The following is a 26,334-nucleotide window of genomic DNA, read 5'->3' as shown; positions in this document are numbered from 1 at the left end:
CCGAGACAGTGAATAAATCTGTGTAACTCGGTCACTTCACCAGTATCTTGGAACTTCAAAGAAATTAATTAAAGTTAGAAATAAAAGAAATTTTGAGATGACATCTTACTTTCCATTACACTGACAAATGGAGACGCTTCTATTCTCTTATTTTGCTTTGTGGCAGATAATTGATGACACTTTTGACTAGTGTTCAAGGGCTCCATTTTTTCTTTATTGCAAAGGGCAAAATGAAATTATGTAACCCAAAACAATTTTCTCCCCCTGTGATTGGTGAGGAATATTTCAAGGTAAAAACAGTTGTGTGTGTAGAAACCTTGCAGATCTCAGAGTTGTTGTGCCATAAGAACACAGTGCAGTGTAGGGGGTAGTTTTGGCAGTGAGAATTTCCAAGGGCCGCTTGCGGAGCTGATGGAATTCACTGCAGATCCAGGGAGGGATCCCGAGGGATCTGGAGAGCGGTGCAACGTGCTCTGGAATCTGGGGTCTCTGGTGTGTGTGTGTACATCTGAGTGCCAGGCTGCTATTGACAACAAATCTCCCCAAATCCCCCAGTTCCCTGTTCTCTTAAAACATTCCACGTGGATGGAATGTCGTGGCACAGCATTCAGGTGGCGCTGGGATCCTGGGAAAAGTGTATCCAGATGTCGTCGTGGATGATTCCCCAACTCTGTGTGCGCCAGTTTTAGTTTCCCTCATCTCTGAAATGTGATGCTAATGCTTATTTTCAGTTACATTATATATATGTAATTTCTAAAGACCAGTAACTCCTGAAAACGTCCTTGAGGAACGAGCTTTTCCCCTGGGTGGCACGTGGAGGGAGAATAAGGCAGCAGAGTTTTTAAAATAGCAAGTTCTCTCAGGGCCAGCCAGCAGTGTGGCCAGCACAGAGCGTGGGATGTCAAAAATCCCTCACCCACGTGAAATGTTGTCTTTTTTGGTTACTTCCTGAAGCTCCAGAACACATTTCTCATGTTTTTGTTTTCTCCCTTCAGCTCTTTTCACTGATGGAGATGAAACCTCCTATTTCCCGAGCGAAGATGATTCTCATCACAAAAGCTGCCATTAAAGCTATTAAGGTAAAGTACAACAGCGCAAACACAAAACTGTAAACAGCAGCAGTGTTTTATTATTTCACTTTTTGAAGCCAAATCCCGAGGATTTCCCAGTCTCAGCTTCGGGGATGGTTTGCTCTGGTTGGCGTTGAGGCTGTTGTGTAGAGACAAGTGGGTGGTGAACATCATCTCTTGGTTTTGGACTGGGAGCATAATGCCAGCTTGGTTTTTATTTTTTTTTTTGAGATCGTTGCTTTTTAAATGCTACACCCACTAGGGTGTTGTGATTCTTGTGAAATGAGATTTTAACCGTTGCGGGGTGGAACTGCACTTCATTATCACATGGTCTTGTGCAGAAAGGATCTCCAGAAAGCTTTCGCTTACTCACTGACACACTTCTGGCAGAAAGGATGCCTTAGGTCTGGGTCTCCCTCATGAAATCCTTTCCTCTGTGCTTTAATTAATTAATTTAGCTTGATAACATCCTGCCTTTTGGAATGTGACTGCAATATTCTATACCCTTTCCCAAGTGGCAATAAGCACAAAGAGTAAAAACACTTCCAAAATTATGTGCTGCTGTTGACTGGCTGATGAGTTCATGTGTGTTATTTATTTTCCAGCTCTACAAGCATGTTGTCCAGATTGTGGAGAAATTTATCAAAAAGGTAAAAAAAAAAATAAAAAAATCTACTGATGAAGTTATTGTCTGCATCCTTTACTAGATGTTGCTGATAATGCTAATAAATAACCAGAAAGGCTTCTGTTACTCAGGGATTGAGGGGGGGGAAATCCTGGTTTGTTAAGATTTTATGCATTTTGGTGTCACTTTTGTGTATATAACCTCATTTTAGTTTTCCATAATACATTAATAAGGAGGTGTGGGGGGAGTAAATTGTGGGATTTTTCTCTACCCAGCAGCTGGAGGGGAAACTGGAGGTACTGAACTTAAAATTAATTGTCCCTGAGTTAATCCATACTTTCAGAAATGGCAGTTTTCATGCTTGCCTGGGCATGTAGAGCAACAGGCTGGAATGTAGCGCTCCCTTTCTCCCCAGGAGCAGATTTCCTGGGATTCCCACTGCCTGATGGACAATTCTTGTTGTGTTTCAGTGCAAGCCAGAGTACAAGGTCCCTGGGCTGTACGTGATCGACTCCATTGTTCGTCAGTCCCGGCACCAGTTTGGGACAGACAAAGACGTTTTTGGGCCAAGATTCTCTAAAAATATTACTGCCACATTCCAGTATTTGTATCTGTGTCCATCTGAAGACAAGGTATGACTGTCGCTCCTCGAGTGTTGCTGTGCGTTGGTCGTGGGGTTTGCCGTCCTGTGATGGTGAATGGTGTGATTCTCTCTGTCACTGTTGCTGCAGCAAAGGGTAAAAGAGGCTGAGGAAGAAGATCAAAGGTGATAGTTAAATACCAGTTGGAGTTAAAGGTATATTTTGCCTACCCCCATCAGCTTTTCCTATGCAAACACTTCAGCACGGTGTGTTACTGTGCCAAAAGCTTTTCTCCTTGAGGTTCCTTCAGGAAAACTTCCTCTGGAAGGCAGTGTCTCCCACAAAAAGGAAGTGTTGCAGGAGCAGCCCTGGTTTTGTAGGCAGTGATTGTTCTGCTCACGGAAGTTTTCTGAGAAAATCACTGCGTTGGTTTCATCGGTCTTTCCCAATCCTGTACTTGAGGGTTTCACTGCTGTTCTCCATCGCCAACACTGTTTTAAGGCCTTGCTTTTACTCAGTTCAGCTCTGTGTGTTCATAGAACAGGGGCTCAGAAAGTGCCCTGAATTCCTGATGGTCCTGGTTGTTACCAGCAAAAATGCTTTCTGTGCCCTGGCAGGAAAATCCAAGATAAGTGTGTTTTAGAAGCTGCCAGTTGGTTTCCAGAAAAACACCCCCTTGCTTTTTCCCTGGAAAATACTCCTTTTCTACCTGACTTCTTCCCCAGCTTTCTAAATAAGCTTTTGAAAAGCTTTGATGCCCTGTAGTTCTCTAAGGTGGAACATTTAGACCTTCAGGCTTTGAATCTGATATCCTGGAGCTCCTGGGTTAATACTTTGCTAAGAAAGAGCAGTCCCTTCTCCTTTCTGTTCCTGGGCTTACCATTTTGTTCACAGAAATGAATTAATTAATTTATTAATTTATTAATTTATTAATGAATTAATTAACCCCATCTCCTTCATGGGGTACTTGATGTAGGGAATAGTATTATCTATAATATGTTTGCTTTGATGGATTTCCAATTTCTAAACCAAAAAAACTGATCTGCAGATTCTCAACAACTGTGGTTGATGTCTGAAGAGAATGATGTTACTTTTACTGTTTTTTTTTTTTTAAAGAGCCTTTAAGATTAATGTGACTGAAAACAGGACTATTACATTTACTCATTCTTTGGCCTTCATTCTGTTTTCAAGTCTTCTGGAGAGACAGTGGTTTTTTTGCTTTGATATTCTGCTGTTTTCAAGTTAACTGTTTTTCAGACAAAAATCTCATTTAAAAATAGGCTTATTTCAGGTTTCTCTCTAATTGATGTTATTTTAGCAAACATTTGGTAAAATTCTTGAATCACTTAGCTGATGAAGGTAGAGGTGGATTTGCATGGGTGTAGATAACTGAGTCACTGTGAGACATTTAATTGTTGGAACAAGAAGGGCCAGAATCAGTTCGTTCCAAGTAAAAAGTACTTAAAGCTTATCTGTGTGCAGGTGAGATGACTAAACCTAGAAAAGGACAGCAATACAACATGTATTCTGACTTCTACCTGCCTGAATGTTCCAACTGAAGTAGCACAGCCAGTGAGACATGCTTTGAGTGCTGGGCTGAAGAAGGAAAGGCTAATTTCCAGCTTGTCCCTCAAAGCTGCGTTGTTCTTCATGTCAAAAAAAAAAGAGAAATGAGCTTAAAATAACAGCTGACAATCAGAGATTCTAAATTAATCCTTCTGCAGTGATGAGTGAGGATGTTTCCCACTTGCTTTCCTGACCTTTTGAACGATGATGGAGATGGTTTCTGGAGTCAACACAGAACTCGTTGGGTTAGGGATAAAATCAAGCAAGCAATCCTCAGTCTGGCTTTGAGTGCTGTTCTGGTGTTTTCTGGTGCAGTTGCCCCTCTCTTCCTTAGGGCTTTCCAGCTCGTTTTCCTTTTCTCTTTCTGGTCACATTGTCGGTTGATTCATCCCTTGGTGACCAGAAGTGGGGCTGACGTGACATCCTCACTCATGCATCAAACCTGGGTTTCTGACTGGCCAGAACAGTTTTAGGACAATGTCACACAAATTGCTTTTCATCAAAGCAACAGTAGAAGAAGTTGGCATTTTTTCTTATAACCACGTGAAAAGGGTTTGTTAAAGGGGTGTGCCTGGTTATGTTATGTGCCGTTCAAACCTTTCTTCTCCACATGCACAAGATAAACGGGGACTTCGTGAATGAGGAGAGCTGGACTCAGCATTGGTGCTCGCTTTTGTTTTCAACAGAGTAAAATAGTCCGTGTCCTGAACCTTTGGCAGAAAAATGGAGTGTTTAAAATTGAAATAATTCAGCCTCTCCTGGATATGGCAGCAGGAACCAGTGCCACTGCCCCAATGGCAGAGAATGCTACTAACAATGAAGGTAGGAATGAACATTTTAACTTCTGCCTTCAAAGGGCGAATGGCTTGTTTGCTTTCGCAGGAAAGCACATCCTTTTATTTCCAGCAGTAATATGTCCATATTACCTTTATTGTCGCAATTATGTGCAGCAGCTGAACTTATTTTGAATAAAGTACTGATACTGTACTTGGTGAGCATTTAATTGGAAAATGAAATGCGTATCACAAATATGCACGTGTACATACACATGTGTGCACTTAGAGCTGACTTCTATAACAAATACATATTCTCTCTTTTGCTTTGAAATATTTGTCTGTTGTTTCTCAGTTTTACCATTCTGATGTAATTTTTTTTTTTTTAACGTTAGAATCCAGGTGAGTAGAGTGGGATCTTACACGTTCTGAGCTTCGTCTTTCTTGGGATCAGTTTTGCCTGAAAGCAGCAGCTGTGGGTGCCTCAGTGGAACACTTTCACTGGTGTTTCACATCCAGGTTCTCAAACAGTGCATTTCTGTCTGGGCTTTTGCACGGGCTGGGAAGCACTGTTTCATGGAGCAGAGCAGGGAGGGCCTGCCCACACTGCTGCACTGACCTATTTTGTGCCACATGAAAAGCTGGCACCGAGGTTGTGGAGCGGTGGAGGAGAATACACATTCCACAATTCCCTCTTTCTCCAGAGGGCCTGGTTTTTTTTTTGGCTTTGCCCTCCGTGTTTTCACGCTGAGCCTCTGGTAACCTCCTTATTCATTGTGTACCTTGGAGCAGGACTGGGAAAAAATGGAATGGAGTGAGGGAGGGGTGGTGACAGACAACAGAACAGTGATGCACATCAGCACAAGTGGGAGCCTCTCCAGCTGTGTTTGGGGAAGTGCATCCCATGAAATGTGGGGGCTGTGCTGTTTAATTCTCCTGGGACGGGTGAGGGGCACTGCCCTTCCAGCCCTGTCTCCTCACTGGTGGCGGGCAGGTTGGCTGCCTTCTGCAGAGATTTTCACTGAGATTATTCCCACGCACCACAGGGGATAATTTGGCCCTGAAATAAATATGCTAATGAATAATAATAAATATATTAATGCGTTATGTGAGATACAATCTGGTTAGCCCATAGAGAGAAAAATGCAAATTTTCTCCCTTGAGCAAGCAAATATCCTTCTGAATATATACAGGAAGTAATTTGGGGGTTACTTCATGCTTAAGAGCAACCACATACCTTTTTTTGCAGTATTTTTACATTGCATTTCACTTCTGGGAAAATATTAAACACGTTTGTCTCTGCTTGCTGCTTGTCAACAATGGAGTTATTTGAAGTACAAACAGAGGAATGGCTTTAAAGGGGATGGTATTGCAAGGCAAACATGTTTGCTTAGTACTTCAAACTAAATATTTTTATCTGTGGAGTTTCTTTAACTGTCACTCCTTGTACAGCTCTAATATGTCCATTAAAACAGATTTGCTAAAGAATAGCGACTTGCTCACAGTGTGTAGGAATTGACGGTATTGTTGCTAATTTACCTTGTACTGGCAGAATGTTTATTAAAAGAGGCATTTTAATGTAAAGCAAAGAGAATGAGAAAGCTGCACGTGTAGCCAAAGCTATCAGCGTGTCTTAAAGTGTGCCCTCAGTTTCAGTAAAGCTCCTGGAAATGGGAGTCTTTTCCTGGAGGAATGAGTAAGAGTAATTTTTCTGGTGGGAGGATTTATCCATCAGCTGCAGGTGTGGCTTGTGCCTGTGCAAAAGGGGCACCTGAACAGACCTTACCAAAGAAAACGAGCTGCCTGTGAAATAACCTTTTAATTATCACCAGAGTTCCCAGGAACAGAGAACTTGTTCCTGCTAGAAAATAGAAAATTTTAGGAGGAACTCAGTTGCTCTTCTGATGAGCCGCGAGGTGGTTCATTTGAAACGCTCCAGAAGGGCGAGCCCAGAACCATCACACAGCGATGCTCATTGCTGTTAGAGCTGTTCTAAACCTGGACACTTACAGGGAGCTGTGCTCTAAAATTCCATGTGAGATCAGGTTCTAGACAGGCCTTTTTTCTTTCCTGGTGCATTCATCGTGCAGGTGTGGGCAGTGGCCGGAGCAGTTCACGGCAAAACGAGCGGAGTACGCAGCTGGGGTGGTGTAAATAGGGAATTTTGGGTTCAACGGGGGCTTTGTGGCCAGGCCCTTGTTTTGAGGAGGCAGGTGAAGAGCAGGGTGAGTGTTTTGGAGTGACACAGCCCTTCTGTGCTCCTGTGCACCCCTCAGGTTCGCCGCCCCCTCCGGCCAAGGTGCCCTCGGAGCCCCCTCAGGTGACCGCGAACTCAGTGCCCGCCGTGCCGCAGCTGCCCAGCTCCGACGCCTTCGCAGCTGTGGCTCAGCTCTTCCAGACAACACAAGGACAGCAGGTAACTCATTGCTTCCCTTCTGGATCCAGCTTTTACCTGGAATGAGGAGGGGGGGGAATGGTGGAATTGATATCCCTCGTTTGAAGCAAAGCAAAGAGCTTCATTAGGGTCTTCAGTGGAGTCAGAGAGTACTTGAATTATCTGTGATCCTTCCATCCAGTAATTGTGGTATTTGGGGAAAATGCAGTTAAATATTCCTAAATTGTTAGTTGTGAATTGATGCAGTTACAGAGTTTCTGGAACAGGTGGAATATAAGAAAGAAAATGTGGAGTTCTGTTGTTCAGTCCACTAAGCACTTGCAGTGCTTAAGGGCTTGAGCACTGCAACGTTGAGCTCTGCTGAATTTTGCCCCTGAAGTAGTTAAAGAGTGACTCTTATTGTTGCTGATTGTCCTCCGTAGCTCAGTCAAGTTGCAGGTATTCATCCTGTGCCGTAGTCTGCTTTGTGTTTATATAAGAACATATTCCTAATCCTACCTTGTGTTTCTGTAGCTTCAGCAAATCCTGCAGACTTTCCAGCAGCCTCAGAAGCCGCAGTCACCGGTCATAGACAACACTGTGATGGCTCAGGTTCAAGCTATTACTGCTCAGCTGAAAACCACAGCAGCTCAGGCACCAGAGCAAAAAGCTGCTTTCCCGGCACCTGAGCAGAAAACATCGTTTGACAAAGTGAGTCTTGGTTTGTGCTGTGTTGATGAACCTCCCCAGAACACAGCTGTGGGATGGTACCTCAGTGTCCTCTGTCAGTTCTTAATTTTGTGTCTTCTCTTTCCATTTGGAGGTCAGCTTCCTGCTTTTATGGCCTGTGCGTTTTCTGAAGCTGAAAAAAAACTAGTTTGGGACAGTTTTTATTCTGTATTAGAACATAGGTTTTTATTTTCCCCCTATTCTAACCTTGTCTTGAGTTCCAGAGCTGTTAAGATATGTGGTAAGACTGTGATAATAAAGATATTTTGGCTGCCAATTCTGTAAGATACAGAAAAAATAGTGGGCACGATGTGATTTGTTTCAGAAACTTCTAGATCGGTTTGACTATGATGATGAACCAGAGGCAGTGGAAGATGCAAAGAAAGAAGATTCAGCTCCTTCCCCTTCAGTATCTCAGCCGGCTTTGTAAGTTGTGTGTCATAACAAAACGAAGAAATCTTTGTTCTAAATGATTTTTTTTAGGTTAGAAAGTGGATTAAAACTCGAAGTTACTTCAGTGCTTAACTGTTCCAGCCCAAGTTTAAAACATGGTTAACAATTTTTGTTACCAGATTTTGGCGGGGTGCTTTTTGTGTCCCTCGACTTTGGTGATGTGGTGCGGGTTTATGTAACATCACTGATTGAGGACTGTGTTCTGTAGAGAAAAGCTTAGCTTGGATTTCAGGATGAGTTCTGTGTGTTTATTGCACAGCTGAGAGTGTCAGGGCATTGTTAGTGATCAGCTGGATTGCTTGGCTGGCTGGGGAAAAGACGCTGTTCCAAACATTGGGATGGCTTTAACTGCTTAAGAAATGAGAATTGGCTTGAGGTTCTCAAGCGTTCAGTGCCCACACAGATGAGCTCAGAGTCCTGTTTCCCTTTTGCTGTGCGTTTTGATGAAGTCTGGAATGCCATGACCACATCCCAGTTTTCTCCACAGGACCTCTCTCTCATTCAGTGCACAGGCTGGATGGTGCTCAATGCCGGGGTTAGTCCATATTTCTTTTTTCCCCTGCTTCAGTCCGTGGCCCCATGTCTTACTTTTTCTGTATCTGCATCCGAACCCTGCTCTCAAAACCAGAACCACTAACACTCTCATCAGCTTTCTGACTGTGTCTCTCACCTGCAGCACTTTTATGTTTCACAAGTACTGGTTAATTAAAATGCCTGTGAAGGAAATTATGTTTTCCCTAGAATACAGGGCAACTCGAGTACAGAGAGATGAGGTAGGGCACACACCAGCACTGCTTGTGCCTGCCCAGCTCAAGGCTTTGGGACGTGTTTATGTTGTGTTGGCAGCGCTTCAGAGCCTCTGTCCTTAGCACCTCACACTTGTGCAAGGTGTCCCTGAAGGTGGAATTCCAGTATTCCCAGTCTGGGCACACAAACTCAGTCATCCTCTCTGTGAAACAACGATCTGTCCAGAATCTCTGCGGAATTCTGTGGCACCTGTGTCCTCAAACAGTGCAAAGCTCCATTTCCCATCACCATGAAATTCCTGTGTCTTCCTGAAATCCGGTTCAGTTCCCTGCAGGCAGGTCCTGTTGCCTGCAGAGCCCTCCTGAGTTCCCTGAGCACTGTCCACGCTGTGTGTTGAATCAGGAAGGGTTTGGCATCGCTGTAATCCCGCTGTGATAACACATCCCATGCTCCTGTGCCCCATTTCCTCCCAAACCAAGGTGGTGGTTACCAGCAAAAGTACAGCCAATTTATTTTCCTTGAGGAAAAGGGTTGCTTCTTTTGTTCCCAGAAGAGGAACTGGAGAGAAAGAAGTTTAGCTTAAGGCAAACAACCCTCCTGAAACATTTCCATAAGCTGAGATCTTAGTAAGTCAGGGGGGAGAGGGAGGCTCTAGTCTTTGTGTAGCATTTCTCTAAATGATAAAGGACTACTCTTAGAATGCAAAAAAGATAAGGGAGCCACTCTTTCTCCTTTTTTTTCCTTTTTTTTTTTTTTGTTGGAAACGGGATCACAGTAAAGATACTTGTTCTGTCTAAAATTACAGCAAGGCTGTGTAAATGTGTATAGAAATATGGAAAAGAAACAGATCAGTGTGTGTGTGCTGACTTGTCTCACCAAAACATTCCTGGTTTCAGTGGGTTTCCAGCAGAAGGCATGCAACAGCCAGTGTTTCCTCAGCTCCCAAATATGGATCCTTTCCAGCAGCGGATGATGGGAATGCAGCAGGATCCAATGCGTCACCAGGTAACTTCAGGTTCTCCCTCGTTTTTTTTCTGTCTTCTGCTGTTTTCTTTGGTGCAGAAATAAGGAAGTGGTTTTACTGTTGTGAAGAGTCAATGTGGTTTAGCCCTCAATTTTTCTAAAGAAACACATCTTTGTTCTCTGTCCCAGTCGGGCTTTGAAGAACAAGATTGTTTTCTACATCTAAATGCTTGACCTACTTCATCTTTCCCTCATCTTTTATCGTGACTTTGGAGCACAGATACAACTTAACTTGAACAAACTGGGAAAGTCAGTGTAATTTCTTTTCCTATCTGGATTTTGTTACTGTTTTTTTTTTTTTTTTAATTCTCTAAAGGTCCCACTTCCTCCTAATGGGCAAATGCCAGGTTTTGGCCTCCTGCCTACTCCCCAGTTCCCACCCATGGCTCAGCCTGTGATTCCACCAGCAGCACCTGTGCAGCCAACTTTCCAGTCTCCTTTTCCAGTCCAGACCGAGTCACACATGCAGAAACCCCATCAGCAGGTGAGGAGCCCTGGCAGTAAACAAACTTAACTTAAAAGCTCTCATACAAATCTTTCTCAAATGTTGTGTGGATTGTTGGGGAGCAGAAATGCCAGGATATGCAGGACAGAGCTGGCTGTGAGGGTGGCTCCAGTGGGACGTGGTTGGATTAAGCTGCAGGGCTCCCGGACAAGTCTGGCAAACCCAGCCTGTGTGTGCTTTATGCTTCCTCTTGGCAAAGGCTTCAGATTCCCACTTTTCCTCATCTTCCCTTTCCCATCTCCATCAGGAATGTTTTGTGCCGTGGAATTCTGACAATGCAGTTTTCTTGTGTGAAGAAACTATCTGAAATCAAAGCCAATTTGTAAGGGCCTGGTAGAATGTGAATGTGGTGGAAATGGACTCAGAAATCTGTAACAACTTCAAAAAATCCATGGAAACACTTTTGCTCCTAAGGTTTTTCAGGTTATTGTAGGTCCAGTAACTGGCTGCTATTAAGAAGAAATCAAAGAGCAAGTCTGTTTATGAGCCTGTATGTGTGTGTGTATGTATTAAAAAAAAGTTTATTTGCCTCTTTTGTTCCAAGAAAAGGAAATCTTAAACTGAGAAATAGAGATGGTTCCAAGCTGTGACATCAGAGATTGTAGAAATCAGTTCTTGCTTTGACTTGGAATAAAAGGACAATTCTCAAGAGTATCTTTGTAATTAGATTTTTTTAGCTTAGAATTCTGTTGAATCAGTACATTTTGAGTGGGAGCTCTTTTGGATGTTCCCTGCTGGGGTCATATAATGAAAACTTAAATATATTTTAAAATTTCAATTAAAATTTAAAGTCTAGGCAGGACACAGTTGTGTTCTGGAATGGGAAACTGTGGGAGATTTGGGGTAGGAAGGAAGAGCTGTGTTGGAATTAATTTTTTTTTTTTTTAAGCAGGTTCTTGCATTTTATTTATTGGACTTTCTACTTAATTTTTCAAATTTGTTACCGTTTGCTTACACACAGGGCTTAAAGTAGTTTCTAATAATATCCTGGAGAAGAGTTGTAGTAAAGCTCAGTTTGCCTGTAACTTTGACACAGCAGGATCCACTGACTGACTTCAAAGAAAATAATCATATTCTGTGGAGATGGACCGAAATAAGGAAAAAAAGATAATTTGCAAATCGAAACCAAGAGTTGTTTGGATTATTTCCACGCTGTGTTTTCGGGGGTTGTGTTAATGCTGGACCCTCTCCCTGTCAGTGACACGGAGCAGCGGTGGAGCTCCTGCGGGAGAGCCCCGTTACTCTTTACTTTCACGCATTTGAATATTCAGTGTAATTTTAGTGCTGTTACATAACTTCCTCTTGGCATAAAAAGAAACAAAATACTCGTGCTGCTCACCCCGTAACACCAGTCAACTTCATATTTTAGGATATGGAAGTGGAGCAGCCACCTGTTCAGGAGGGAAAGCGGCATGTTTCTGACAGCAGGAAGTCGAGATCTAGATCTGCATCGAGGTAAATCAGTGAAAGCTCTTTTTAGTGCAGGAATGAGAACTGGATTTAGTGATTCCTTAAGAATGATGAACCCCTGGAAGTCATCTCCCCTCTGAGGGAAGTTGGGTATCTGTGCAGTTCTTACTGGGAGAGAGTAACTTCAAGCCCATCGATAAACCCCGATTTCAGTGGCAGAATTCACTGGAAATCTCTTTTTTTTTTTTAGCCGTTTTTATTTGTAAAAACAGTAAACATTTTGGTGCACCCCAGGTCCCCCAAGAGGAAACGTTCCCGGTCTGGCTCCCGGTCGCGGCGCTCCCGGCACCGGCGCTCCCGGTCGCGCTCCCGGGACCGGCGCCGGCACTCCCCGAAGTCGCGCTCGCAGGAACGGCGGGAACGGGAGCGGGAGAGGGAGCGCAGGTCCAAGGGCCTCCCCCAGATCAAGGCAGAAACTGTTAGTGGTAAGTTCAGCTTTTGCACTTCCTTTACTCACAGTAGACAGTTTGGCGTTTTCGGAACACCTCCAAGTTGGAAATATTTTGGCTGTAAAGTGAGAAGAAAAAACTGAAGCCCCATGTTTTTATTTTCCTTCCCTTGTGGCCTGCAGGGTAAAGGAGATTAAATAACAAGCGGAGTTAGTTGTAAATTATTGCAATTTTTCTAATTATTCAGTGTTGTGTGTCTCTCAGAGCTGAAGGGGAGGGCTTTGACCTGGAAACACAGGCTGAAATAATCTGAAAGACTCCTGGCCTTGCCTGTGTTTATAGACCAAATGTAGTAGTTGTCTTCTGGATATTCCTTTGGAATGTGGAATCTCCTCTGAGAAGAAGTAAAGTAAGAATGAAAGCATTCTCTTACATAAGAGACACACAAACGTGTGAAGAGTTTTAACAAGCCAAAACCTGGTGAGTGACAATTCCAGGAGTGTAAAAGGACTGCAGGGCCTTGGCAGCTGCTCCCTGGCAGTGGTGTGAGATGTGCCTCTGCCAGCACCTCTCCCGGATTGTCACTTACCGCTGTTACAGTTTGCAGTTTTGTATCATTTACCGGGCAAAACGTGCCTGAGTATTAAATGTTGCTGTGCTAAACTGCAGCCAGTGTGATACTTTGAGCTCAGCTGCTGGTTTATTACCCTGAATTCAGCATAAAGTGAGATAAATGTGCTGCTTACTTCGTCCTGCAAGAGGAGCTTGTGTCAATAATGGCTCTCCCAGCCTGAGTTAACTCTTGGTTGCAGTTTGCAGTACCACACTTTGGGTGGGACAGCTCGACAAGAGGACAACTCAGCAGGACGTTGGAAGTCTTTTGGAGGAGTTTGGCCCCATTGAATCGATCAATGTGAGTATAAATGGCGTGGTGGGAGCTGGGTTGCAAAAAGTCCTTCCAGGCTGCTCCAAGACAGCTTTATTTTTATAAATTCCTAAGAGTTGAGCTCTCATTTCCTGCATGTTACGCTTTTTAATGTGTAGACTCAGTTAGTTTGGCTGAGTTGTAGACAGAGAAGGGTGTTGCTGTGGTTTCTTGCAATTTAAAAATGCAAATAAACCAGAGAAGATGATCCCGTTTTCATAAAAATCCTGCCTTCTCTGGAGAGTGAGGAAGAGCTGGATACCTGCAGGATTACATCCTGTGCTGCTGAGGTCATCTGCTCCATCTTGTTTGAGTATGGAAATGTGGTGTTATTTTAGCCATAAACACAGAACTGCTGTTTTGTTTAGCTGTAATTTAAGGATATTTTATATATACACATATATAAATGACAGCTGTTAAAATTTCATTGAAACAAACAAAAAGGAGCGACTGCAATTTTTCTTCCCATTCCAAATTTTGTAAAACAACATGGGAGATTTCTCTCAAATTCATTACAAATAAGAAAAACTACTCCGAAGCTGCAGATAGACCTGAGTGTTGGAGGTGCAGCTGCCAGCTCTGGTATATGGAATGAAAGGGAGTATTGGTGTGTCTTCCAACGAGGTAATTAATTGCCAGATCCCACAGCATTTACGTGTTTAGCGGTTGGAAAAGATTAAATATACAAGAGTCAGCTGTATTTTAGAGTTTAAATCTTTCCCCATCAGAAGTTGTGGGAAGTTTTAGTTTACTAGAAATGTGTCCTTCCCGAAGACAGTGTCTTTCTTGGCCTCTTAAATTACATTCCCTTCCATACTTCCATAGCCCCTTTTGGATGCCCCAGCCTGCTGTAACTGAACATTTGTTTGTGGTTCGTTGGTTTGTTTGTTGTTTTTTTTTTTATTTGCAAACCCAATTTTGTTCCTTCAACCCCAACCAGATGATCCCCCCCAGGGGATGTGCCTACATTGTCATGGTGCACAGACAAGATGCCAACAGAGCCCTCCAGAAACTGAGCCGAGGGAACTTCAAAGTCAACCAGAAATCCATCAAGGTACTGCTTGGAAAATGTCAGGATTTCTAAGGCTGCTGTGTAATTACTGTCATCCTTTCTCATCTGTGCTAGGCTTAGGGGTATTTGAGACTTCTGTGTGTTCTGGAGGTGGTGTTCTGTAAATTTATGGGGATTGGCCACTTCTTGAGAATTATTCTTCCTGCTCTGTAATGGGATTAGTGGAACTTGTATTAGTTCCCTTCAAAGATTGCCAATAATTCTCTATTTATCAATAAAAAGGTGTCCTTTTAGCCATTGCTGGGGACTGGAGCTGTGTTTTCTCCTTGTTGGATATTTGTCTAAAAAGAATTTGAACATCATATTAGAGTCCTCCAAAGGGAACTGGAATTAATCTTAGTGGCTGGGGAACATGGGAAGAAACTGGCTTTATACATCCTTGCAAATAGTGAGCAAGATTCAAGCCAAGGAAAAACAACTAAGTCTGCTTTAAAAAAACCCCAGCTTACTTCAGAGTGTTTTAACTGTTCTAGTTACTATCTCTGCTTTTTAGCCCCAAATGGTAATGCTGTTTTGTGAGAAGGAAATATGAAATGCATTAACATTTTCCTGACTTACATGGGTTTTTTTCCTCCCTTCTCCAAGATTGCCTGGGCTCTGAATAAAGGAATAAAGCCAGACTATAAACAGTATTGGGATGTGGAGTTAGGTGTGACTTACATACCGTGGGACAAAGTCAAACCTGAAGATCTTGAAAGCTTCTGTGAAGGGGGAATGCTGGACAATGAAACTCTTAGTCCAGGTACAGCATTGCTGCATGTTCAGTTGTGTGCAGTTACTGAAGCTTTATATTTCAGGTCATTCTGTCCAACTTTTTTAGTTATTTCTCTTTATTATTGTCACAAATATGCATAAATGCTTCTTATCCGAGTATTTTTAATTAGGTCGTTTTTGTAAACATCACCAAACATGTTTCATCTCTCTGCCCCCTCTGAGCTGATCCGTGTCTGTTGGGATTTTGTTTTGTGCAGAGTGGAAGGGAATCCCCAAGAAGTCTGAAAATGAAGTAGCTCAGAACGGAGGCGCAGAGGCTGCACACAACGAACCGGTGTCACCCATACCCAAAGCTTTACCTGTCCCCATCCCTGTCCCCATGCCTGCACCAATAACAGTACCTCCTCCTCAGGTGAGAGTTGTTCCTCTTACTGGGGATAAAGAAACAAAAACTTTTAAATAATAATTCAGGGAGGAAATGCCATGAATGGTAACTCTCTTCTCCCAGTCACAGAGAAATTACTCCGCAATAGAGTTTTTTTTATTGATGGGCTGAATTGCATCTTCAGTTTGGTGATTGGCTTTTTTTTTTTTTTTTTGTTGCTTTCCCTAATGATTTTCCCCTAAGAAAAAGCTTTTCTATTGATAGATACACTGTTACTTTTATATCAGCAGTTTCTTGTTGCTGTTAAAATAGTAGTAGTATCCCTTCTCCCAGATGGGAGGGAGCATCAATAAAACTATCTTGCATCTTGAGAAAATGTGATTTACGAACTACAATGTGGCAGGCACTCAGAGAAGATCAAGAACTCAAATGATTTGAAGACGTGTAATTTAACCAGTTATGGGATTTGAGAACATAATATGTTGAATTACAGGTTGCTTTGACGCAGAATTCTCGATGTGCTGTAAAGTATTACTTAGTAAATGAACATTAAGTCAAACTTAAAATTCCAGAAGTTTAGTAGCCATTAACTGTATTAAACAGCAGTGATTTTGCTTATTTTCCTCAAATCCATGCTGAAAAAGGAAGTGTCAAAAAAGAGCTTCTGCTGCAGGATTCCCACGACTGGTTCTTTTCTCGCTTCCCGACCTTCCCTTCCCTTGTGCTTTCTCCTCCCTTTCTCCATTCCAGTCTCCTCCTGAGTAAACAAACTCTCCCTCTAGTTATTTTTTTCCATGTTGATCCCAGTTTGCTCCATCCCTCCCCAGATTTGCTGTTTCTGATACCATCATTTTGATTATCGAGCTCAATAAAGATGAGACTAAGGACCAACTTAATTGAAATCAGAGCTAATTTAAATTCAGGGCTTGATATAAATCAGATTAAAAGAGGAAAAAAAAAAGGGGGGGAAATTCACTAATATAATGCATAAACTCAGGTAGCGAGGAGGAAACAAGCAAAGGGTTTTTAGTTGCTCCAAAGTCACGTGCACTGCACTGGATCCTCCTGGATGGAAATGAATCCCAGCCACTGTGTGGAGGTGAGCCACCAACATGCATTAAAACACATTTACCACAGAGAAGAATTTTTCTCTAATTATAAAGGCAAACAAGATGGGTGTTGATCTTGTGAGTGGTAGGAGTTCTTTGAGTGCTAATTAGGCCTCTTGCACAAGTCTCGCTTTGCTGCAGAGCAATTGTAGGTTGTTGAAGTGTTCCTGTTGTGCTGGGCAAAGGCAGAGATCCCAGTGGGACAGGGATTCACCCGGTCAGTTTGGGGGGGTAACGCATTTTCCCCCTTCCTTTTCCCTTAGGTTCCACCACATCCCTCGGGGCCTCCTGTGGTTGGTGCACTCCAACCACCTGCTTTCACAGCCCCTTTAGGAATCCCCCCTCCTGGATTTGCTCCCGGGGTGCCGCCCCCACCGCCGCCCCCGTTCTTACGGCCCGGATTCAACCCTCTGCATTTACCCCCAGGTACGTGTGTGTGTGGGGGGGGTTCACCCCGTGCTCTGCCCACCCCAGGGCACAGACCCAGCTGCACAGGGGTTGTTGTGCCAGAGGGGCACTCAGGGCGATGTGTATTTTGTAGGCTTCCTTCCTCCTGGGCCACCACCACCTATAACCCCTCCGGTCTCTGTCCCGCACACTCCGGCAGTGAACATCCCAAACTGTAAGTGTTGCAGCCCTGTGGGAGGCAGGGGGGATTGTGCAGCAGGAATTGCTGGTGGTGGTTAATATGTGTCCGTGCCTTGTTCCTCAGCTACAGCAACGGGTGGGAGTGAGGACACTACAAAGGAGTCGTCTGTAGGAAATCCCATCCCAGTAGTTTCTGGAGGCAGAGGGAATGCTGAAACCACCGATAGTTCCAAAATCTATGGGACTGTTCCACCTCCTGTAGCACCTACTAACGTCCCTGCTCCCGTCACCCAGGCTGTCCCACTCCTTGGTAAGTGCACTTTGTGTGAGTTCAGCATTTCATTGTTCCCTGAATTTAAAATACCAGTTTGATTCAGCTGCTGACTTAACGGTCCGGGGTAAAGGAAGCACGTTTTCCCCAACTTGTTGAGACTTCTGCCCTTCTGTTGGCTTTGAAATCGCTTTTAGGGGCTTGATTTTGCACAGAAGGAGCAGTTTGATTTATTATTGAAGATGTTTCCTGAAGAAACAAAGCTGCAATGTTTAAGTTACAAATGAAAATGCTGTCTACTTTTAGCAAGTGGAGGTTTATATGGGATAGAAAATGAACTCCAAACAAACACATCTGTGACATATGAACCAGGTTTTAGATCCAGCTATTACATGTATAAAATTAACTTGTTAACTATTACTATTAACTATTTTTAGTGTATTTTTTAAAATACGTGAGGATGTGGCACATACTTTTTATGTATGGAATAAATTGTTTTAATAAAACAGAAAGCCAAAAGCTTTTATTCAGCCCTGCAGTATTACAGGTTTGGAAACCTTTGTAGGAATATATTATTTAATATATTATTTAAAAATTGCCAAATGGTATTTTGACTACAAAACCAAGGTAACTTGGGTATGTTGCATAAATTACTTCTCCCAATATGATACAAACCTGGTCAGATTTTGAAAGGGTGTGTGAACTGTTTAATGGTACAGAGCTCTGCCAAATGTTTACTTTCAGATGGCCTTTGATGGGCCAGCGTCAAGAATTGACTCAGGGGACTTGTTACCTATGTATTTTAGTGAGATTATTTAGTGGGATTTCAGACTTCCAAATGAGAGCTTAACAAATGAACGAAAAAGTTAATTTGGTGTCAATGGGTTTCTGCCCAGAACTTTTCAGTGTACACAGAAACTCACACCTTCATGGTGAATTACGCTTCCTGTGATGGCAGCACAGCACTGCCAGAATTTTGGAGTTTTATGGGACTGTGTCTTGTACAGCAGAACCTGAACTTCTCATTCCAAGCCTGTGGAATGTGTAAGTTCCTCTGCCCTTGGTTACATGTGCAGTGCTACAGCAAAAAGGTTTTACAACCTGAAGATTGAATTAAACTAGACAACCACATCAGTTCCTTGGGCAGCAGCTGCTTTTATTTTTACAAGCCCTAGGAAGCTGAATTTGAGAAATCTGGAACTCAAGAACTTGCCTTTGATTTTTTTTGTTGGCTTGTTCTCAGAGTGGTTGAGGCAGGTAAGGTCCGTGTGATCAGAGTGACTTCTCTCAAGGTTCAGGCTCAGGTTTTCCGAGCTCACAGAGCAGTCCTGGAGCAGTGGCTGAGATTTGTGTGTTTGCTCAAGCAGTAGCACTGGATGCTGATGGGTGTCTTGTTTCAAGAAGTTATTTATAACCAAGGGGTTACGTAAAAACCTTTCCACCCTGACGTTCTGGAGTGGTGGGGACTGTTCCCAGTCTGATACGAGATACAGGGAAACCAGAAGGAACATTATAATGCTATGTGATTAAAGAGAAAAGATTATTATCAGCTATCTTGGCTTTTTCAAACCACTCAGTAAGTTTGCACAAATTAAAACTCTCTTTAAAAGCACTTTGATTCACTCATGCATTGAATGTAGCTCTGCATGGGCAACCTGCAGCTGGCCAAGCTCAAGGGATGAAGGTGGCTGGGAAGAGACTGTTGGAGGGATCTAAACTTCTCCTTGCTTGGGATCACCTTCTGTAACCTCTACAAGGCACAGGAGCTCTTTAATAACTTCTGTAACTCCAGAATGAGGCTTCTCTCTGTTCAGTCTTTTACATGTTACAGAGTAATTCCAAATGGATTAACATTTCATACAGTTCTGTCTCATCTCCACTGATTTCCTTCATGCCTCCAGTGTATTCCATCATCACTTCCAACAAGGACATGATTGTGCTTCAAGGAGTGATCCCTTGCGGACATTGGGTCTGGATTTTTTGTGCCTTTTTCTAAAAAGCACCCTCAGGTTGTTGTAATTTAGTTTATCCTTGACCACACTCGCTGCTGTTACACCTCCCTGTTGTTCATCAGAACAAGCAACTCCAGGCTTTGATGGCTCAGGGAGTGAGCACTCGGGGAATTTTCAGTGACCTGCAGAGCAGGTATTTTTAGGCTCCTTTTGCATGTACCTGTTGCAGGAAACAACAGTTTTTAAATCCTTTCGGAGTGGACAACGTGTTCTTAGTGCTGAGCAAACGTTTTCACTTGGGCTAGTAACAAACTGCAGGTGCCGTGTTTGGAATATTCAGACTCTGTGATCCTGGTGAAATAAACCTTACTGCAGTTTGTAGGGTCTCTTTACCCAAATTCCTAGCAGGATAATGACATGTCATCAAAGCTTAGTTATCCTGGAGTTCCCACTGAACTTGGCATTCATTTCCTGGCAGTGCAAGCTCAGCCATTAAGTCTTTGCTCCCTTGCTGGCTTGTTCTCAAGTGATTTTTTTATAATCTGCATTAAATCATTAAACCACTTTGCTGTTATTTACTGCTTTCTCTTCGTGACACAACAGAGGGCTTTAAATCTTCCCAGACCTGGCACCATGTACCATGAATCTTCCTGAGCGTTTTCAGTAAACAAGGGTGTGTTTCTGGACAGCTCTGCAAGTTTCTAATTGGTGAGGGAACTCTGGTAGTGCTTCCACAGCTGCTTTAGCCTCCACATCCAAGGGGGGCTGATATTCAGAGAGCGTTCAGAGTGAAAGAGGGGGAGTTGCAGGTAGCATTTTGCTGCTTCAGCACTGCAGTTTGTGTAGAAATAAGGTGGAGAAATTACTTGTGACTTATTAAATGTGTGAAACTTTTCTCTCTTGCTTCATGTTCGTGCTCTTGCAGCCCATGTCTGCTCTGCTGCTTCTAAGCAGAAGCATAGGCTTGTCCTCTTCAGCTCAGTAGTTCTCAGTTATTCTGTTTTCCCTTATTTTTAATCTTCTGTGGCAAATTAGAAGATGTTTTTCTCAACAAGAACATCCCCAAACTTCAGAATTCCTGGGAGACATCATTAGCCCTTGTGTCTTGTCTTGTCAGATCCACAGTTCTGTCGTGGGAGGAGTTTCAGCTCAGTGATTACAGACCTGGTGATGAATGGGAGGAGGGAGGGCTCTGCATTTTAGAATTAAAAAGGAAGGGAGGGAAGGGAAGTTTTCTCTCTTGGCACTGCTGTATCTCTAATTCCAGCATTAATTCCCACATTCTGGTTCTACCAGGGCAGGAGCTACAAAAGTTTGCGTAACACCTGTTCTTAACTTTCATTTTTATTAATACATGTGGAAATAAAGATTGATACAGGAACACCACGCACCTCAGGGCAGGAGCACACGGAGCAAGAAGGTGCAGTGTGAGGGCTCAGGGGACAGGGTGTTCCTGGCTCAGCCTGAAGGAGGCTCCTGTCCACGCCTGGGAATGCCTCAGCTGGAGCTCAGAATTCCTCCCACCTCCATTCTGGCTCCTCCTGTTGCTGGCAGTGAGCTTTGGGCTTTCTCCAACAGTATGTTTGGAGAGGGTAATTAATTTTTTTTTTAGCTCTTATGAAGAACGTGCTAAAAACAAGAGTCCAGGAATTAAAACAGAAAATAGTTGGTGTTGGATATGTGCTGTAAAGGATGCAGGATTGTGTTTTGAAAAAAAGAAGCCAGAAATTACCTTTTATATATTCTAATAATATATATTTTATACCAGGAATGGGCTCTGGCTGCAGTCAGAGGAGGTGAGAGCCGAGCTGGGGCTGAGGGGGAGCTCTGACCTGCCCCAGGGCAGAGGGAGCCTTTGGGATCAGGGACGAGTTCCTGCCCTTGCCACATCTTTCCTTCAGCAGCACGCACAGGTGTTTGCACCCGGGCAGCACGGGGTGCGCTCTTTTCCTGGGATACCTGGGGAGTGGGTTTGGAGCTACGAAAGTGCCTTGTGTTCCCTGCTGCCAGGCTCTGACCGTCCCTTGTGTGTTCCTTGCAGGCACCCAGGGCGTGGCACCGCCCCCTCCAGCCCCCGTGGTCGGGCTCCAGACTCCATCCACCGGGCTCCTGGGCGCCCGGCCCGGGCTGATCCCGCTCCAGCGGCCGCCGGGAATGCCGCCCCCGCCGCTGCCGCGCTTCCCGCTGATGCCGCCGCGCCACATGCCCCCCCACATGATGCACAGGGGGCCCCCACCGGGGCCGGGGGGCTTCGGGATGCCTCCCCCCCACGGAATGAAAACCCCCTTCCCCCCGCCGGGGCACTTTGTGAGGCCCGGGGGGGTCCCGGGCAGCGGGGGCCCGGGCGGACCCGAGGAGAACAGGGACGGGCGGCAGTTCAGGAACGACAGGCAGACGTTCACCCCCAACAGAGACCAGGAGAGGTTTGGAAGGAGATCGTTTGGGAACCGGGTAGAAAACGAGCGCGAGCGCTACGGGAACCGCGGGGACGACCGGGAGCACGAGCGCCTGGGGAACCGCGAGCGGCGCGACTGGGGCCGGCGCAGCCCCGATCGCGACAGGCACAGGGACTCGGAGGACAGGAACAGGCGCTCCAGCGGCCACCGAGACAGGGAGAGGGATTCCAGAGACCGGGAGTCGCGCAGAGACAAGGACGACGGCCGCGGCAAGGAGAAGCCGGAGGTGACAGACAGGGCGGAGGGTGACAAAAACCACGAGTCCCACGGCGGCAAAGCGGCCGACGCAGACATTGTTTCAGAACTCGCGGCGGGAGAGTCCGAACCCGCGGGTGCGAAACCTGCGGAGGAGTCGGCGCCCGAGGCTACCTCATCCCTGGAACAGGCGGACAAGGACACGGGCTCCGTGGCGGAGGCTCCGCGCTGAGCCCGGGCCCCGCCGAGCCCGGGCCGGAGTGTCGAGCTTTAGTTGTTGTACAGTGCTGTAAATCCGCTGCCGCCCCCGGCCCCGCCCAGCGCGGGGGCCCCGCCAGCAATTTGATTGCTTCCCCCCTCCTATTTAAAAATAGCCACAGCATAACATAAAATACTGAAGAGATGATTAAAATATTACCCGTTTTTGCTGTAACTTTTTTAAAGTTTTGACTTTAAAAAGTTTACGAATCAGAAGTAGAAGTGCTTTCTATTTTGTTTTTAATTTAAGAAAAAAAAAAGGTAACGGTGAAAGCTCCTCAAAAAAAAAAAAAAACAATAGGGATGTGTTTTTAATAAACTCTATTTTCGTAACAAACTTTTAACGTGTGCTATTCTTCCTACGCTGCACTGAAGTGGAAAAGGAGTGTTCAACAGCCTAAAGTTGGAACTGTTAATGCTGTACTGGAGTCTAAATTAGACTGGTTTGGTTCTGTTTGTTAAAGGAAATCCACCTGTTTGTGTAGCGATTCACAGAATCGAGTTTTTATTTGTAACAGTCCTCTGGAGTTTTTTAGATGGCTGCATTTTAATGAGATACTTGACCACCCTGGGTAAAAGTTGGTTTTGAGATGTTAATTGCAGAGTTAACTGTTTAGTGTTCGTTTGCGATGCGGTCCATTCTTTGCTTTATTTTTTATTTCCTCCCCCTCGATTGGTTCTGTGGTTTCTGCTTGCCCTTGATTTGCCTTTTTTTAAGAAGTGACGCACCTTCAGGCACGTCTGCTCTGCTGTTGCGAGGTGTGCGCTGGCCTTTTCTGCCTGTCAGCCACTGATGCTGCTGGGAAGTGAGACCTCAGAGGCACCACAACCTGCTGTAAATTGCCAACCTGGTTCTTGAAGTGGAGCTGGGACCAGGATTCTGCCGCTTCCTCTGGGGATCAGGGCCGCTCCGGTGGGAACGCCGGCCCCTCCTTACCCTGCCAGAGGTAGGTTGTGCCCCCACCCCGGTGCTGTGCCCCTGGGCTGGGGGCAGAGGGTGTTTTTTCTGGTGTTCCTGGGCGTTCTGCCATTTCCATAGCACTTCCATGGTTGTGGCAGATTGGATGAGGGCAGTTTCCTGGTTGCTGATCCCTCGGGCACGGACAGTCCTGCCCCTCCAGAAGGAAACCTGTTTGAATCCTGTGCATATTTAATGTTTTTTTTTTTTTTTCCCTCCTTGCTATAGATGTGTTCTACCTTTAAAGCTGGGTTTTTCCCCAAGGAAAGGGCAGCTGCTTCCTTAGTCCTTTTTGTCAGCTGCCCCGTGGAATTGTCTCTGGGGGAGGGAGGGATGGGAGAGCCAGTGTGGAGCTCTGGACGGGGGAGAGGACATCTATTTTTATGTTCTTGCAATAGCAGAATAAAGAGAGAAAGAACCTGTTTACACACTGCAGTGAACTCAACTTCCATGTGTTAAAACTCGTGTCCTCACTGCTTGTTTCCTGCCGGGCCTGTGGGACATTCCCATGTCCAGAGCCTTGGAAAAAGCTGCCTCGGCTCTGTAAGGAGGGAGGGTTTGTCTCACTGCATTGAAGAGTTGGAGACAGGAACGAAAAGGGCAGAGGCTGCTCCGCTCACACAAACCCCACCTCACCTTCTCTCCCTTTGCCTCAGTAGGGAGCTGAAAGCAGAGCCTAGGAAAACTGCGGAGCAATTCCTTACTGCCTTCGGCAGCAGTGCCTGTGGAATAACCTCACAGTGACCCTCTGGAAGAGGCACAGGCAGGTGAAGACTCACACAATTGTCTGGCACCAGCAGGGAATGTAAGTTTTAAGTATTTTTACAGTAATTCCTGCTCTACTCCCAAGTTCCTTTTGTAACGTTCCTCAGTGGAATTATCTAGGGGTTATCTAGAACAGCAACCTGCTCCTTCCATCACTATCCTTGTGTACAAGATAAAGGAACACTGATACATGTCCTCATTAAAATGATTAATTTCCTCTGTAAAGAGAGACTCTGAAATCTGTGTTTCAGAGGGACACACCCAGGAGCATGATGGAAGCTGGCACTGGCACACAGTGGTCACTCCTGGCTGGTCCTGGGATACTGCCTGGAAGCGACTTGCTGGAGGCACTTTAACCACCCACCTGCTGCAGCCCAGGCCCCCTTTCTTTTCCCAGCAGGTGCAGGTTTGGGGATGTTCCCTGTTGACAGACAGCCAGACCCGGGTGTATCTGCCCAGAACATTTATTACACAGGTTGGAGATCCACAAATGCTGCACCTTCACCCCGAGGCAGCCCTGACAACCCCTAGGGCTGCTGCTGTCTGCCAGGGTCTGGGATGTGAGCTCTGCCCCCATCCTCCCTGGCACACACAGCAGGGGTTTGCTCCAGTGAGGGAGGCGACAGGGAATGGTGGAATGGTGCAGGTGTGTGAGCAGAGACCACAGAGCTGTTCCATGGGGGACACTTTAATTGCCATGTACATCATACAAAACGCCGTCAGTCTCAGAGGTTTAAGCGCTGCTCGGGATGCAGAGGAGCAGGAGATCAGTGACAAAATCTCGGGCTTGCACGAGGAAGGGCAAGAGCAGCAGTGGAGCAGCACTGAGGTGCCACGCTTAGCTCTTGGCAATCCCGATCACTCCACAGGCCAAACGGGGCCCGGCGTTCCCGGTTTTCTTGCTCTCGTCGTCCCCCCCTCTGCCCAGGTCGTCCGGCTTCTCGTGGACCTGAAAGGGAAGTGAGGAGACCTTAACTTACTGGAGATCCCAATCCCCACATTCCACTGCTCCCACACAGGAGCTGCACCATGTCAAACCCCTGTCCACGCTAAAAACTCCCAACTGGACTTTCCTTCCAGTGACAGCATTTGTGCCAATTCCCTCCACGGTCCGGTCACCCACAGCTGGAAGGGGCAAAGTTAAAAGGAGAGAGGGACATGCCTGGAAGGCCAGCAGGAAAACTGGGATCTCCTTAACACACCAAGAGCCCTCTGTGCCCCTGCAGCAGCGCCAGTCCCCCCGCACTCACCACCATGGTGCGGCCGATGATGCAGTGGGGGCCGCTGAGGGAAATGACGGAATCCTGGATCTGCACCTCGGCCACTCCCCCCTTCGCGGTCACGTTGCCCAGGTCTCCCACGTGCCTGCAACAAGCACACACACAAGCCTCAGGAAAATGGCTTGGATTGAAAGCTCTTCCAAGGGAAGGCTGGAACTTTATGTTAACTACGCTCAGGCCACGCGTGTCCAGAATCCCCCCCATGCCAACAGCATCTCTGCCCACAGGCTCTCAAATCCCACAGATTAACCTTTCCTGCACAGACCAGGTCTGGTGGAACACTGCCACTGTTCCTAAGAGCTCTTAATGCCCATCGCAGATCAGCTATTCTACAGGCTTTAGGTTTAAATAGGATTAGGAAGAGCAGTTTGTCAGGAAACAGGTCAAAGGGGACAGAGGAGGTGCTCAGTTCCAGCCACAGCTAGGGATGGTTATTCCAGTTTGGCATTGCCCCATCACTTGGCATCCTGCTCTCCCACACAGCTTCTATCAGAGCTGCATCTCCGCCCGGGCTTCCTAGAGAACTCTGCCTCGAGCAGTGGAGTTTTCACGGGACTTCTGGGCATTCCAAGGTGCTGCTGTGTCCTGCACACCCGCCCCAAACAACACACTCACTCAAAACACAGCTGGTCACGTTCTGCCAGACTCTGTCCAGGCTCAGACTCAACGCATTCCTGAAACATTCCGTGCAGCTCGGCAACCAAGTGCTGAGCATCAGCTTCTTAACACAGCACAAACTCCACATCTTTAACCAAGTCCTATAAAATCAGGTCAAGGGCAGCTTTCCCTTTAGGAATTCGCTTGATTCAAGCTTCCAGGAAGCTTCAGTCCAATTGTTTCAACTGGACACTGATCAAAGCCCTCGTGGGATCCTGCTGCCCACAGCAGGAGCGGGATTTGCCCAAACCGAGCCTGCCAAAGCCTCGGTGTCCATGCAATTCCAACCTTTAGCCCCGAGCAGAGGCTGCCGGGCCCTGACACACCATTTCATGCTGTGTCATGCAGGAGCTGGCCCACAGCCAGCTCCCAGCTCCGCCTGGCCGGCGAGGATCCATCGCCCAGGTGGGACTCATCAGCCACGCAGGGAGCACTCGTGGATAC

The 26,334-nt window shown here is 45.6% G+C and overlaps 2 protein-coding genes across 4 annotated transcripts in view; one reads left to right on the top strand and one right to left on the bottom strand.

The window, feature by feature from the left end:
* Positions 1-22,567, top strand: part of SCAF4 (SR-related CTD associated factor 4) — a 28,854-nt gene extending 6,287 nt beyond the window's left edge. For 2 of the 3 annotated variants that reach the window (XM_027907584.1, XM_027907585.1), the window contains exons 2-21: positions 996-1,079; positions 1,676-1,720; positions 2,166-2,327; positions 4,529-4,664; positions 6,892-7,031; positions 7,524-7,700; positions 8,044-8,144; positions 8,659-8,706; positions 9,815-9,923; positions 10,258-10,425; positions 11,816-11,901; positions 12,151-12,341; positions 13,118-13,218; positions 14,171-14,284; positions 14,888-15,044; positions 15,274-15,428; positions 16,774-16,936; positions 17,052-17,132; positions 17,223-17,408; positions 21,363-22,567. In XM_027907584.1, the coding sequence (XP_027763385.1) occupies positions 996-1,079; positions 1,676-1,720; positions 2,166-2,327; positions 4,529-4,664; positions 6,892-7,031; positions 7,524-7,700; positions 8,044-8,144; positions 8,659-8,706; positions 9,815-9,923; positions 10,258-10,425; positions 11,816-11,901; positions 12,151-12,341; positions 13,118-13,218; positions 14,171-14,284; positions 14,888-15,044; positions 15,274-15,428; positions 16,774-16,936; positions 17,052-17,132; positions 17,223-17,408; positions 21,363-22,204 (3,246 nt within the window). In that variant the 3' untranslated portion in view covers positions 22,205-22,567. The remainder of the gene's footprint in view (positions 1-995; positions 1,080-1,675; positions 1,721-2,165; positions 2,328-4,528; positions 4,665-6,891; positions 7,032-7,523; positions 7,701-8,043; positions 8,145-8,658; positions 8,707-9,814; positions 9,924-10,257; positions 10,426-11,815; positions 11,902-12,150; positions 12,342-13,117; positions 13,219-14,170; positions 14,285-14,887; positions 15,045-15,273; positions 15,429-16,773; positions 16,937-17,051; positions 17,133-17,222; positions 17,409-21,362) is intronic. The other variant, XM_027907586.1, reaches the window with a different exon arrangement.
* Positions 22,568-24,401: 1,834 nt separating this feature from the next.
* The window catches only part of SOD1 (superoxide dismutase 1), a 29,259-nt gene continuing 27,326 nt past the window's right edge, over positions 24,402-26,334 (bottom strand). Inside the window, exons 6-7 of the mRNA XM_027907587.1 lie at positions 25,204-25,318; positions 24,402-24,902 (exon numbers count right to left, since the gene is read on the bottom strand). Of these exons, the coding sequence (XP_027763388.1) occupies positions 24,792-24,902; positions 25,204-25,318 (226 nt within the window). The 3' untranslated portion in view covers positions 24,402-24,791. The remainder of the gene's footprint in view (positions 24,903-25,203; positions 25,319-26,334) is intronic.

This window comes from Empidonax traillii, unplaced genomic scaffold (genome assembly GCF_003031625.1).
Source record: "Empidonax traillii isolate 1590-97213 ecotype Southwest subspecies unplaced genomic scaffold, ASM303162v1 scaffold1496:size126764, whole genome shotgun sequence".
NCBI classification, from domain to species: domain Eukaryota; kingdom Metazoa; phylum Chordata; class Aves; order Passeriformes; family Tyrannidae; genus Empidonax; species Empidonax traillii.
The sequence above is the reverse complement of the archived record's forward strand: the minus strand, read 5'-3'. Positions and strand labels throughout refer to the sequence as shown.